The sequence below is a fragment of the Columba livia genome, chromosome 3, assembly GCF_036013475.1.
Source record: "Columba livia isolate bColLiv1 breed racing homer chromosome 3, bColLiv1.pat.W.v2, whole genome shotgun sequence".
Taxonomy (NCBI): Eukaryota; Metazoa; Chordata; class Aves; order Columbiformes; family Columbidae; genus Columba; species Columba livia.
Genome location: NC_088604.1, coordinates 77505170 through 77520233, shown reverse-complemented (window position 1 = coordinate 77520233; position 15064 = coordinate 77505170). Strand labels below are relative to the sequence as shown.

Below are 15064 nucleotides of genomic sequence, written 5' to 3'. Positions count from 1 at the left end.
TTTTATTAAGACACAAACTCCAATTACTGTCTATGAAAGCTTTCTTCCATATAAATATACTTGTCCAAGGCAAAGTCCCACTACCATAGAAGATTCTATTACAACAGCACTGCAACATTTGCTAACCAAGTCTCAAAGAGCAGCCTAAATTTTGAGGGGTGATCTTCACACAAAAAACACTACAAGTGTTAGCTTTTTTTTTTTTTTTCAGAAAAAAAAAAGGGGGGGGGGGGGGGGAAGCATAAAAATAAGTAAATTCTTCATTCAGTTCTTAAAATATCTCCATTGTTGTCTTCGTTTCTATTTGCTTTCCACAATTCCCCGAAGTGGCATTCTTTCAAAACTGTTATATAAAGAGTCATTACATGTTAAAGATACCCAGGATTCTGGTAAGGGATCCCTTGGCTCTGCTCAGAGTTAGGTTTTGCATAGGAACAGATGGGCGATTTTTCAGCTAGCTTTCACATCCCCGATACTTCAGGGCTTCTGGGTGTTCAAGAGCTCACACCATGGATTCCCACACCTGCAGCTGGAGTGGTGCACACCAGCCACATACACCATCCCTGTGCTCCGGCCGCAACAAGGCTGCTCCAGAGCCCTCCGACACATGACAGAACACAGCAATTCCTTCTCTTACCAGCATCCATGGGCAGGCTGGTGGCAAAGCTGCCACAGCCATGAACAGAGATCTCAACAATCACACTTAGGGATTTCCAAATTGGAATTGGTTTTAGTATTATTTTAATGCAGGTTCCAAAGCATTCCCTAGCACTTTAATGCATGTCAGTGCTGCATTAAAAAGCATTTTTAAGCTTTTAAAGGTTACCGTGGCATCATTCTTACCTATGTAGTTTATCCTCCAGCAACTCCATGTACTTTTCAGCATTTTCTTTTATGCTGGTTACTGCAAAATAAAACTCAAAGTTAGGTAGTGGTATAACTTCACAGTTTTCTTGGTTATTGGTTTGGGGTTTTTTTCTTTTTTTTGTGTGTGTGTGTTTTAGTTTTGGTTTTTGTTTTGGGTTTTTTTTTAACCAACTTATGTCTTACCCACAAATTTTACATATATCAGTTAAAATGAGCATTCCATTAATCTTTTCCACAATCAAATTACAGTGTGGGTGTCTTCTCTCTTTTTTTTCTTGAAAGTGTATTGTGTCTGTATTACATTAATATATCTTGGTCATGGCAGAAAAATGGTGAGACTAACAAAGCCAGAGTTTGTAGAAGTTTCCTCTTGACAAAAACAAACAAACAAACCAAACCAAACCAAACCCCACCAAACAAACAAAACTGTACACCTAAAAAACCCACACACACAAAAAAAAGAAGGAAAACCTACACAGCTAGGTCCTCCCCTTTACCTTCAGGAGAAGCACACAAGTAAGTCTAATTCATCAGTCCTTTAAAATGTTATGAATCTCATATCAAACTTCTGATCGAACTGAAACACTACAGAATTGAAAGAATTGCCACTCAATCTTGTTATGAGATTTGGGTTTCTTTTTTTGTGGTTTGGTATTTTAGAGATTTCTGTTTGGACCTCGATACTGCCTGTATATGAGTCCCTACCACTTCTTCACTCAGAAGACACTCTGATAAACCACTTACCATAATACACAATAATAAACCCAATAAACCCATTCTTTTGGATGGCCCTTGGTTCTCCATCATGGGTATGAATGGGGGAAAAGGTAAATCCCCTCCAGAAAAACAGAGGTGTTTAAAGAATAATAATTTTCATATTATGATTATTTTTTTTGCCTCCCTAACATCTGCTTGCCAACTCCAAGTCTAGTAGGACTGTTAATCAGTTGCTCACCTTTAAACTCTTAACTCATTGTATACCAATTAAATATACATTATATATGGAGATGCATTCTACAGAGCAGTACTGGTTTTATGGGTAAAACTCGCTACATGGATAAAGCACCCTCTGAGTTTACCTATTCATCTCCCCCTATCTTCCCAACAATACAACACCTCCAAGCACAGCTTACAAATATCTAGTTCTTCATGTATTTCTCTTTTGTCTTTTAGTTTCTGTCTTTTTTTTTTTCTTCACAAAGTAGAACATCACACACGAAAGCCTAATCTGAAAACTCAGTGATAAGCAAATCAGCTGTGCTACAGTTGTGTTCACACACACATACACATGGGAGTTCACTAACTGAAGCCACTCAGGTAATGCCATTAGCAGCAAGCACCAGGGCCAATGCAACATAGACTGCCTGCAGAAGGTGGTGGTCACCTGGTCACACAGCAGCCACACATCACTGAAGTGGTCTACATCCCAATAGCAAATAAAGGACATGTTTTGCAAAGCTGGTTCACTTTTTGTTTTTTTTGTTGTTGTTGTTGTTGTTGTTGTTGATTTTATGAGAGAGTTTATCAGCTTAGCAAAAAAAAAACCCAAACAAACCAACCCACCACCACAATCCTAGTACTCCAGAAAGCACCACAATTCTGTCCATAACATCTTTGATCCACATTCACCATCAGACCAGGTTCTGCAATGCAACATCTTGAGCCAGCAGGATTCTGGAAGACTACATTGGACATAGACAACTGCATTTATTTATACATTCCCAGAACCATCTCACCACTAGAAGAGCGCTGGTGAATGTTATGCAAAAGGTTGTATAAGGACTTTTGCAATGGCACTGGAGACTGGAGAAGTTTCTTTAGCTTGTAGCAGTTTTATAACAACTACTGGGCTTAGCAGAAGTTCCCAGTTTCTTCACCTTGCTTTTATTCCTATGCTTCCTGCCAAACTGTGGAGAGCCTGCAAGACTGCAAGTCTTCCTTTAATGACACACTACAGTTTTATATAAACTACCCACTTTTTCCAAACTCCCTGCCCGTCAATCCCTAATGTGCTGCAGGCTTTTATAGTGGATAGTTAAAGGTGCACGGCTGCTGTACTTCCCCTTCTCCTGCCATTGTCATCATGTCCCTCAGCATAAGCTGTTACAACTCAGGGGCTTATTCTTTCAGATAATAAAGTCAGCAGATATTAATTTTTGGAGAGGGATAACAAGAGGTGGAGAATCTGTTTCACACTCACTTTGTTTCTAACCGATATAGTGACTTCTTATGTTACATGAAAGATAAACCTTTCTTTCAATTTCTCCTGCTGGGCTTGTCACTTTTTAATTGGGTATGATCTGATAGAATAATTCGCACTTTCACAGTTCTGTCCTGCCCCTACATGCAATTCTACAATGCCCTTGAAGCACACAGCTTAATATATCAGCATTATTCAATGACAAAAAGTAATGGACAAGAATATACCACTAGTCAAAAGTAGGTCACTAGAAAGCTAACACTCATTTGGAAATCACCTCACATCACTAAACTCTACTCTCTCCTGTCAAATGTTTTAACTACATTAAAAGACATGCAAACTTTGCTGCTTAAAGAGAAGGTACCCAGTCTAGCTTTGTCTCCCTGCCACCTTCTGCCACCTTCTGCATTTAATTGGAAGAGCTTTGACATGAAAATTTTGCTGGAATGAAAATATTGCTTAAAAATTTGATAGAGGTTACTTTCCTCATAACAAACTGCAAGGAGCACTGCAAGAAATACACAAATGCTTTCAGCCTTTTAGATTATCCATTTGAAATAGAAGGCAAGCAACAAATTAGCAGATATTTTGTTCTAATTTAATGAATCTATTCACCCTCACTTCAAAGCAAAAATCTCAAACAGGAAGCTCTGCAGGCCTTCAATCTTGCTAAGGAAGTACTAAACGACAGACTAAAAAAAAAATTATGAGATTCTTTTCTGCATAAACATGCCAATTTTTTTTTTAGATTTAAGTAAATGGGATTGCTTTTTCATCACTTCTTTGGTGATTTACATGCTTAGGTCATATTGGCCTTGAGGGGAGCTACTAAAATAAAAAAGTATAAATACTCATGGAAGATCAGACACAAGGGTATTTCCTAAGATTAAAAATAGACTTTTCTGGTGAAGTCTTAATTGAAGAAAAGTGATTCAGCATTTCTTTCTCTTATTTTATCATATATTTTTCTTCCTGCTTCCAGCAGCAAAGTCTAGTCTTGGAACCAGTCCTGGTCAGAAAGAGCTGAAGGGCAGAAGTGAGGTGCTCTGGTGGCCTAGTTGTTACGGAATGTAGGTCTGCCATTTTAGAAGCTGCATAAATCTCTTCCAATAATTAATGTATAGAGAGTTCTTTCAAAACAACATCACTTCCTTCTCATCTGAAAGCAGTCCCACTGGAGTGATGCTATTTCTCTTACTTACAAACATTATTTGAGCCAGCATATAAAGGTGTATCATCGTTTTTTTCCTTCAGTCTTGGCCCTCACAAATTGAAATTACAAAGACCTATGGACCATGACATATGCTTTGCATTCAATCATCACTATTTTTAAAATCTTTCTAAAACTGAATATCTGACTGGAGAAACCTTGAACCCAGTGTCCATATGGAAGCTCCAGATGTGGATGCTTGGCACCTCAGAAGAACAAAAATTGAATTAGGTGCCTGAAAATATAGGCAGTCAGTATCACTGAAGTGTGTAAATGCCAGCCTACAGCTCTGTAGTTTGCTACAGACTAGTGATTCACATCTTGAGTCCCAGAGATACAAAGCCCAAAGTTATTTTTTTGCCTTTCATTCTAAAAGGCATTATTTCTTTTTTAACTCTTCCAGTCCCCCCCACCCTTTTTTTTTTTCCTTCTTTTCAGTAGTAAATAATGACACATATTTTGACACAAAATTAAACATTTGAACAGTTGCAATGGCTGCTAGCAGATCTAGACCCAGCATCAAAAGAATGGTAAGGCAGTACCTGACTGCATGACAAACCTGAAGCCTACACAACTAGCCTCTCTGATCCACAAGCATTACACTCCTTCTCAAACACTTTATTAGTCAGGTAGAGGAAAATTCCCGCTGCCTTCAATGAAAATTTTGCCTGACTTAAAGATCTGGGATGAGATTTGGCTCTTAAGAAAAGGTTGATAGAACAGTGACAGGGCAAGCAGTCTATTTTATTTTAATGTACAAATTATTATTAATGCTAAGAGAGAAGTGAAAGCAGAACATGCTTATTTGAAATTATCTGATCTTTTCTGTCATGGAAGATGTGCTGCATTAATGTGTGACATTGTCTGAAAAACTATGGAAAGGCTTCAGACTTCAAAGATGACATCTCAGCTACTCAACTACATGTCAAGATGATTTATCAAGGCCCAATAACAAGATTTTGGATTACAGAATGGCAAGGATTTTTGCATCTTGCAGACAGTGGGGAAAAAACCCAAAGAAGCAGCTCTGCATAAAGAACAACAGCCTCTCTACAGTGCATTATTCCCAGGGAACTCAAGTAAAAAGAACAGAAAAGGCCAGGATTAAAGTGAGGCAAATAGGTGGCTCAATAAAGATGTGCAAATACTCCAAAAAAGCAAACATTATGGGTCAAGTCAATCAACCAAATTCTATTCTGGTTTACTGACTGTCTTCCAGTAATGAAGTAAATACCGAGATACATAGTCACTACCTGTCTCTTCCAGCAGTTGTGGTTTGTTCTAAGGAATGTGCTAATCCTCAAAATATCATTACAGAACTGCACAAAATTAAAAAAAAAAAAAAAAAGACATGAGAGAGGAGGTGGCCAAAATTTAGGAAGAGACTACACAAAGAACTGTGAAGACAAAAATTGGTACCGAACATAATGAAATTAAAGACCTACATTTAAAGATGAAACCCAGTCTAACTCAATGGAGTTGGAGATACTATCTGCCAAATAGGAGATGATTCCATAACACAAACACAAGGTTTTTTTCCTCCTGCTGAAAACATCTGAGTCTGGAGAATAGAATACAGTCCTGCCACAGCAAAGCAAAGCTGTGCTTGGCAGTGACATGCCACCAGCAGGGAGCTCAAGCACAGCATTTCTGCTGGGACTGCGCTGTGGGAATGCAGCAGGGCTGCACTGTGCAGGGCTGCCAGACAAGCCTCGGTCCCTCTGCACAGAGGAGAGTATGTGGCAACCACTGGGTAATCAGGTAATGTTGATCTTATCCTAATCTCATCCCATAAGAGGATGGGGGCTCTCAGAGGAATGCACCATGTTGCACCTTGTCTATATGAATATTTCCACCACTGGCTTCTGTTGCCTCTCCAGCACTAGACAGTCAATTGCTCTGATACCATAAGGCAGCAGAAAGAAAGAATTGAAGGACCTAGCTTGAGCATCACTGTCTTAGAATATTTTGCTCACTCTTACATTTAAAACCTGAAAGCATGGTGCCACCTTCCACTTCATACCTTCAACCTAGGTAAAAATATGAGAATAAAAATATACAAAAAGTAATGAAGAAAAACAAAATTGGCAGAACACAAGACAGCATAGTGTTTTCCCACATTTGCTGCACTGAAACAGGAAAAGAGGAAAAGTACAGAGTGAACAATTAATCTTCCTCAGGAAGTTCCCTTTGCGGCTGTTGACACAGAAGGTCCACTGTTAACTTTCTCTCAAACTCGTGGGTACATCCTGAACATGAGGAAGAGTACAGTTGAGCCTCCAGACATGCTGGGAGTGGGTGGCCACTGGAGGACCCAAGACAACCGCTTGCTTTCTTTAGGAAACCCCAGAAAGGCCAAGTACCAGCTCATTTGGAGAGATGGCACTGTTCAACACATAGCAGAAGCAGGCAATGAACATGCTCCATCTGCTTGTTTCTCTGCCTCAACATATTTACAGCTGGCTTAATTTGCAGGCTTCGGTGCAAAAATGAACCCCCAATGAGTCAAGTGGGACCCTGCCTTTGATGTAAAAAATTAAAATCTAAACATATAAAGTATATGGAAATTACTGATTTCAATAGAGAGGCCACGTCCTGCCCTTGGGTTAGATGTCAGGCCAGATATAAGGCATAGAAAATCTCAGTGTGAACAGAAGTTTGACACAGAAATAAAAACCAGAAAACTAGATCTTAAAAAAGAGAAATGGCAGGAGGTACCAGCAGCTCTAACAACTTACAATTCTGTCTCTCTGGGCATGGCATAAAAGGTTTGCAGAGCAGAAGAGGAGGGTGGGGGGAACCACCCTGCATAAAACAGCACATTTGAAAACAGACATTCCCAGAATTTACCTCCTGAACCTTCTTCATTGTATGTGATACCTTTCATCCAAAGAGACAGGTGACCCTTCAAGATCTGTGATGACAAAATTGCCTATATTAAAGGGAATTATGCCACCCTGACAGGGTTTCTAAGCTTCTTTCAGATTTCTTTAAAATCTGGTGTGCCAGACACACAGCTGCATGAAGGAGACAGCAGGGGGAAGGAGGCAAATTGCTTTATAAGTACTTTCAGTAAATAATCTACCTTTAATAAAAAAAATCAGCTGAAATGTTATGAATTGTTTTATTATGCAATATCAAAGCAAGCACATCGCTTCTGAATTAAAGGGGCTGGAGGCGAAACGTTGTCCCAAAAGTGACCAGAACACTTAAGTTAGATGACAACAGATGTGCCTCAACAATTTAAAGAGCTATATAAATTGCAGGAAGGGTTATAAAGTGATTAGTTCAAGACCACCCACATGTCCAGCCATGGGTCTGGAGCAGGCTCCAGGCTTTCCAACTTAACCTTCTCTCCTGCTCATACCACCTCTGCAGTAACCACAGGCCAGGTGGAGACCCCCTACCACAGGTTTGGTTACTTTTCCACAAATTACTCAAAAGCTACAAATGCTGTGTTTGGGGATCACCAAAAGGAGCTTTAAATTGGCTGCAGATCTGGAGAAAACCATTACTGCCTCTTCACTGTGCTTGGCACCAGATGGCAATGCTCTCAGTGCTGGGGTAGCTGCACTCAACCCTAAACCCAAACTATCCCTCTGCTTTGCACTGCTGACAAAGAAGCCACCTTCTCCCGGAAAGGTTTTCTCCATTACAGACAGGTTTCACTTTATTTTAAATTAGTTGAGACATGAAACCATGTGCATTTTTTAACTCCAGCATGACTGCACAGCACTATTTCTGGAACGATGCTGAAGTTCCAACTGAACTATTCTATTCTATTTGCACTGAGAACATCCGCAGGGGCAGAAAGCTCCTGAATTCTCCTATGGACAATGTGAGGATTGAGTTTTACTCTTCCATCCCATCACACAGATAGGACCCTCCTAACTGTTTTGCTAGCTTCTGTACATCTGCCCAAGTGAGTGTTTACCTCGAACAATCATTTATCAATGCACCTTAGTGCTGAAAGTATCATACCCTCTCCAAAAAACATGAGGAAAGTTTCCCTTCCCTTTCCATTCCTATTTCCCTTCCATTCTCCACTCAGCAATTTGGGAGAAATGAAGGGAAAGGCAGAGGGGGAGAGAGAGCAATCTCCTTATATTTTCTTCACATTTTCTCTTACCTGGTTTCCCTCTCTGCCTGTTTGCAACCTATTACTTCAATCCTCTGCTGACCAGCTGTTCATCCAGACTGCCCCAATTCTTCTTTCTCATTTCTACTCACAAAGCAAAGCCTGAACATCAAGGGGAGCCATGTGTCCAGCTCACCCTCTGCGGACTGTCAGCAGTCACAAGAGATCATCTGGAATCCATTACACAAACTAACATGGCAACCAGACACGATATGTGCATAGGCACCAAGAGAGTTCAAACTTGTGACTTGAATTGCCACAACTTTTTCCTGAAAGTAAGATTTATTTTAACACCGTTAGATAAAACAAAAAGGCCCAGAATGAGCCATTTATGCAGCTATCCAAGACAAACACCAGAGAACAATTAGGCTTTATGCAGGGGCTAAGCTCCATGACAATAACTGACACCACCTAATGCCTAGATTATGAAAAGCAGGAACTGTTCAAACCTCTTGTTTTTTTTGTCTCAGGAGACAAACTATAAGACAAGTGAAATCATCATTGAGTTTTTGGCTTATGGCTAATAGGGATGATCCATAGACCACTGGACGTATGTCACAACTGTTCAACATCAAGGCTTCTAAAATATACAGTAGTTGGTTTAAGATCTCCCATAGCAGATATTCAGCTGAACTCTCAGTATTCGGTATTACACCTAATGTTTTAGTCCCTGAATTGCAATCAAAAAATTACATTAAAAGAGGAACCCACTTTGGCTTTTTAATTTAAGGTCACAAAGGAAAGATGGTCAAAGATTTCTTTGAATTACTCTAACGACCTCAGAATTGTTTTTTCAAAAGGACTCTGCAAAATTTCACGCTAGTCTTAATATAGCTAATTACCTTTTCTCCAGCTCAACATGTTTGCCAGTCAGGCTATACAAATTAGCAAGAGCTCAGGCACCTACAGAGAGACAGCCCTCAGCCAGAGGATAAAACACATTTTGTACTTCAACAAATACAATTATTTAATGCAGAAGATATTTGTGCTCAAAACTTCTTTATGGAACAAAAATGCAGCACTGGAGCACAGCCCAAAAAAAAGCAAAACAAAACCCAAAACAAAACCCACACCAAAACAAAAGAAACAACAACAACAAAACCAAATCGAACAAAAAACCCAAAACAAAAATAACCCCAATCGAACAAAAATAATTGTTCCCAAATGCTCTCATAGAATTTGGCTAATAAAATAGATGAAAGGGAAAGTCGAATACAACTATAAGTGCCTTGAAAAGCAATGAAGAAAAAAAAGTAGTAAAAGAAGGCCAGAGTTACCACCGACAAAGGAAAACACTTATCTTCACTCCAACAGAACAAATGGCTGCTAAGACATCAGTCCTTCAGATTATTTTAAGGAAAGCAAAGCAGAGCTCAAAGGTAGATACTGAAGGTTAGAAGTAATACAAATTGCAATAGCGACAAGAAAGGACTATTCAGCACTGGAAGCTATTTTTTAACAACCTTGAAATGACATAAAATAAAGCAGTGATTTTCTGTACCAAAGCTTACAAACGATAACTGCAAATAGCACTAACTTGCATTTTTGCACTGCTGTTCTCTCCAAGGATCTAGACCAGGTCTTCAAACTACAGAGAAGCAGCAATTTCTTTTTTGAAAAATAGCTGACAATGAGCAGTGATACAGAGAAGCAAAGTGCCCCACATCGCCTGATACACTGCAGTTTTCAGAAACCCTCTGTGAATTATTTGGCCACTGTTGGCTATACCAGGCATCTTTTCTGCAACGCAATTACAGGCTTCTAAACAGGAAAAAATGTGAAGCTGCCCAGCAGAGAGGCCACACAGAGCCTGTTCTGTAGCCATTCCAGGCACAAGGATTAAAGCAGACCACCTTAATATATCTATTTCCTTAATCCCTAATAATCTTTGCCCTGGCCTCCTCCTCCTGGTGTTACACAACCTGCACACAACTGCTTCTGAGTTTCATTAAACCCATCAGTAATATTTGGCTCGATTTGACATATCAATGTAAACACGATGCTTTTGACCATGAACATGCAGTGACACCTTAAAAGGCTCTCTGTTACTAACATACAAAGCTGGAGCAGGGATTTACCAAAGGTAACTGGGAAAATTACAGCAGCTGAGCAAAACAGATGTAGCTACAGGAATGTATGTGCATTAAGTGCTCATATTAATCCCAAGCACCCAAAAGGGCAGAGCCACAGACACAAGTGCGCACTGTTGAGTGGGCAGACTTTTTATGAACTGCTTTCAAGACAGGATCATTAATTTAAATTGGCTGACTTAAAAACATTGCTCACGCTACAAAATCTTTGTTAGCTTTCTTATTAGCTCTCCAATGCAAAACTCTACCACACTAGAGCACTTGAAAGAAACATAAGGCATAAGACTTCATATAATATGATAAAGTACATTTTATAAATAAGTTGCGCACATCACTTCCAACTGCACAATAAACAAGTGATTCCAAGGACATTCCAATAGAAAACAAAACCTACTACACTGCAGATGACCATGTAGTTTCCACCTATGCTAGTCTGTATTTCATGTGTTTTTTTTTCCTTGATAACCTCTTCTGTCACCAGAGTCAGACAGAAATCTGCATCTTCCCCTTATCTGGATAAACTTTTTGGAAAAGGTGTTGAGGGGGGGAAGGAAAAAAAAAGTACTTATTTCATACTTTGCTTAGAGAGATGATGAAAAAAGCAGCCTTATTACTAATTCAGAATCTCTTTCTAGACTGAAGTAGACAGTTACAGCATCAATAGAAAATCTTTTATTTGAATTAAACTCTAAGACCTCTATTTGAGTAACGTACACAAAGGAAGGGAATTAAAGACCTTGCCCTTCACATGGAGTCTCAGCATTGCTACATTGTAAGTAGGATGAGTGTATTCATTCTTCAAAGCAGCACAAGGCTTTAATGCAGTGGCTTCTTTAAAAAAAAAATCCACTGAAAATAACCATTTCTGATGCAGCTGACACTTCTTCTTGACTTTAGACTACGATTTTCTTTTTTGTACATTTTGTCTGCCATATTACCCTAGATATCTCCTTCTGTGATTCCTAAGTCTACATTGTTTGTGTCTCATTTTCTCCTCTATTCTTCTTTTTTCTTTCCAGTCCTCTGCCTTTCAAATTTATCTTTATAAGTTCTTGTCAGATTTGCTCTTTCACTTACCCTGTAAATCATTCATTACCACAGGGAATTTTACTTCTGGTTTTGCTCTCCATATCAAACTTCCAGTGCTTAAGTTCCTGGCAGAAAATAAACTTTTAGCACAATCTGATAAGGACTCCCAAGTCGGTACTTTGCGGACATTTTACTAGTCATTCTGGTAATGTTGAAATAACTTCCCAGTGACTCTTCCTACAGTAGCTTAATTTAACATTTTATAATACCAAATGTTCTTTAGGTATGAATTCACATGCTTAGTTGATCTAATCTTCCTGACCCAAACTATTTTTCAAGTGGTACCTGAAAAGTTTTAAGATATTAAGTTTTGAAGACATAAGCTAGAAGTCCAACTCTAGTAAAAGTCAAGGTCCAAATCTTCAGGATGTCCCAAAACCCATAGCAAAAGCATCACCAGTATTGTGAGGCTGCTCCAATACATAAAATTAGGATTTTAACTCCTCTCTCAACCTTCCCTTCTCACAAGGGTGCAAGAGCAGCAATAGCTCCTACTTTTTCTGGCCAGTCTAAGGAGAAATTAATCCCTTCTTCAAATAACATCCAGCCATTTCTCATCTCTCCTCCATGGAAAAGGTGGCAGGTAGATTGTCTGCGAGCCACCAGCTGGACCACACAAAGTTTGGGCTATGATGCCTAGGGAATGAAATTTTCCACCAGTCTCACAGCCTGAACACAGAGAGGATGACCTGGGTTTCCCACTCAGTATCTGGTCTAATCATTGGGCAGTGAACAGCGTAAGAGAGACACTTTGCCCAGGAACAGACTGGAGTGGTTCCAGAAAGAGAAGTGGATAGAGTCAAATAGGTAAAAAAAAAAGTCATAATGAAGAGCAGTTTGGAAAGTGCTGCTGAAAGAACTGAGCCCAAGGGGAGCTCCATTGGTCCGAGCTGGTCTGCAGCTGATGAGCATATTGCAGGCCACTTTCTAGGGCACTCTGTTCAAATCTGAGTGGAGCCAAGTGCTACAGAGCACCAGATTGGACAACATTTTTTCAATTGAGCTGCCGCTTCTTTGCTTGGCTGACTGTCAGTCGAACAGAGTGGTTTGCCTGTCTTCCACCCCCTCCTCCCCTGCTCAACTGAACTTTAAAGTCTGGGCCAAAACACCCAAAAGTGGACTTGGAAGTTCATGTAGAGTTGAGAAACATCCCACAGTTTTCTGAACTTTAAGGCCTCCCATAGATTTTACTGCTTACACTAGTTCACATTATAGCAATGAGAAATGCTCACACAGCAATGCTTTCACAGCGCTGGATTGCAAGCGCTGTTTGTGCATTTTAAGCCATGGAACTTCCAGTGATATCAGCAAGAGTCACACAGCTAAATCCCCAAGCAACACTTTTGGAAAATGACTTATATTTAAAGGAGGATTAGAAGAAAATACTTCTTATACCATTTTCCATGTAACATTATCAGTCTTAAATTCAGAGAAATATGGAATCATTGGGGGGAAATACATGATTCACTGGGTATCAGTTTTTCCACCCAATTAGGCTGGGCAGCTATGCTGAGTGTTTAACACATACCCATGTTTCCCTCTCCCTTTCCACAGGGTGTATATATTAAACACAAGTTAAGACTTCTGGGTTTTCAACTTTGTTGATTTTACATTCCTTTTGGGATTTAAAGTACTATTTTGTTTAATTATTTTTTCCTGTACTCATCCACAGTATTGAATGACAGCAATAATGAGCTCAGAATCATTGTACAAATCCCAGTAGGAACTATTCATAGTTTGCTAATAGGACATTATATTTGCATTACCAAGTTCAGTTCAAAGCACGTTGTGTAAATTAGCTCTGAGGGTTACTACCACGAATCTAAAAACAGAACATCAGGTCAATTATCACAGCTCTAAAGCACATTAATTTGGGTGAAAACATAAGGGGTATGATTAAAATTCTAGGAAATCCTCTCCCTTCTTGGGCTAAGAACATCTTAAAAGAAGTCTGGCTTTGCTCGTGGGAGAGACCACAATGCCTCAGCTTACAGCAGTGTGGTCTTATGCCAATGACCTTGATGCCTGATAAGCAAAATAAGCCTGTTCTAAAGAGAGGGCAAAATTAACCTGCAGGAGTGTGGAAATCCTCAGAACCCCACAGAGGCACTTTCTCCCCATTCAATTTAAAAGAACAGGTGAGTATGAGGAAGACTTGGAGGATCTGGGAATTTAACACAGAATATATTGCTTACATGAAAATGCAACTAGTGCAGAAAAGCTATTTAGTTTCTACTGTAGAGATGAACCAAGCACAACAAAGTCCACAGTCACAGACCAAAAAGTCATAGTTTAATAATGATGAGAGAAGGCCCACAAGAAATTAAGGTAAGAAGTTCCCAGAACAAGTACTGTAGGACACTACTTAACTTTTGGGCAAACTGCATGAATATGTATATGCATGTGTATATGTATATACATATATATATATATAGGCACACAACTATGGAAGTAGTTAATGAACTTCATAAACTTCAGAGACCACAAACAGCATCTTTGGATCAAACTGCTAGAACAGAAGCATATAGATGCTAGAGGAGAAGGGGTATCCTAATGGAGTTCTACCTCAGGACTACAACTCTGATGAAGCCAAAGTATGTCACATAAAAGAAAAGGCCAAAGGATATTATTTTAGTCAAGTCAGTTGATTGGTCTAAACTCTCTGATCAAGTCAGGTCAGTCTTATCAAGTCAGCACAGTACAGGGGCTACATCTCTGCCCAGCCAAAGATGATCTTTAAGATTCATTCCTTTGATCATTTTACATAATAGTTAACTTCTGAAATTTTAGCTAAACAACTGCCTTATAAAACTGATAATTCTGTAAATTACTAACTCATAGTAAATCATTATTCTCTGCAGAAACATACTTGAAATTACAGCCAGGCGACTTCAAAAATTATATAATCTTAAATCAAATCATGGTGTTTCAGTTGACGCAAAAAGAAATCACTCAATTGACAGGTTTCACAGTCAACTGCATGAGAATGGTTGTTCCTCATACACTACAACATATATAGATGTGACACAGAGGAGGATTTCATCATTAATATCTATAATTCTTTTCTTTGTACCACATATATACCTGTTTTGCAACTGCCCAATGGATCTCTAGGGGTGAACTCGCCAAAGCTTCTGACAAGCCCTGAAAAGAACGACTATGATAGACACAGAACCAGGTAGAACAGTATATAAGAAAAAGAGATACTGGAAAATTAACTCAGATGTCTGAATCAAGTTCCTTTGTGAAATGCTTCCAGGTATGTGAACATGACTGGCTAAATACGTGTAATCTCATGGTGGATAAAGTGGTGAGAATGAAAGGATTTGCCTGTGTGGGACACTGGGCATGCTTTTTTGAGAGAAAACATCACAGAAATACATAACAGATTCCACCCTACCTGCAATGCAAACTGATCTGTGAAACAGAAAATAGGCTTTTAGTGAATTATAAATAGCTGGCAAGGACTT

At 39.3% G+C, this 15064-nt stretch overlaps 1 protein-coding gene across 1 annotated transcript in view; it reads right to left on the bottom strand.

Annotated features, from left to right (window-relative positions):
- The window catches only part of DISC1 (DISC1 scaffold protein), a 204028-nt gene that overhangs the window by 46997 nt on the left and 141967 nt on the right, over positions 1 to 15064 (bottom strand). Inside the window, exon 10 of the mRNA XM_065057750.1 lies at positions 844 to 904. Within this exon, the coding sequence (XP_064913822.1) occupies positions 844 to 904 (61 nt within the window). The remainder of the gene's footprint in view (positions 1 to 843; positions 905 to 15064) is intronic.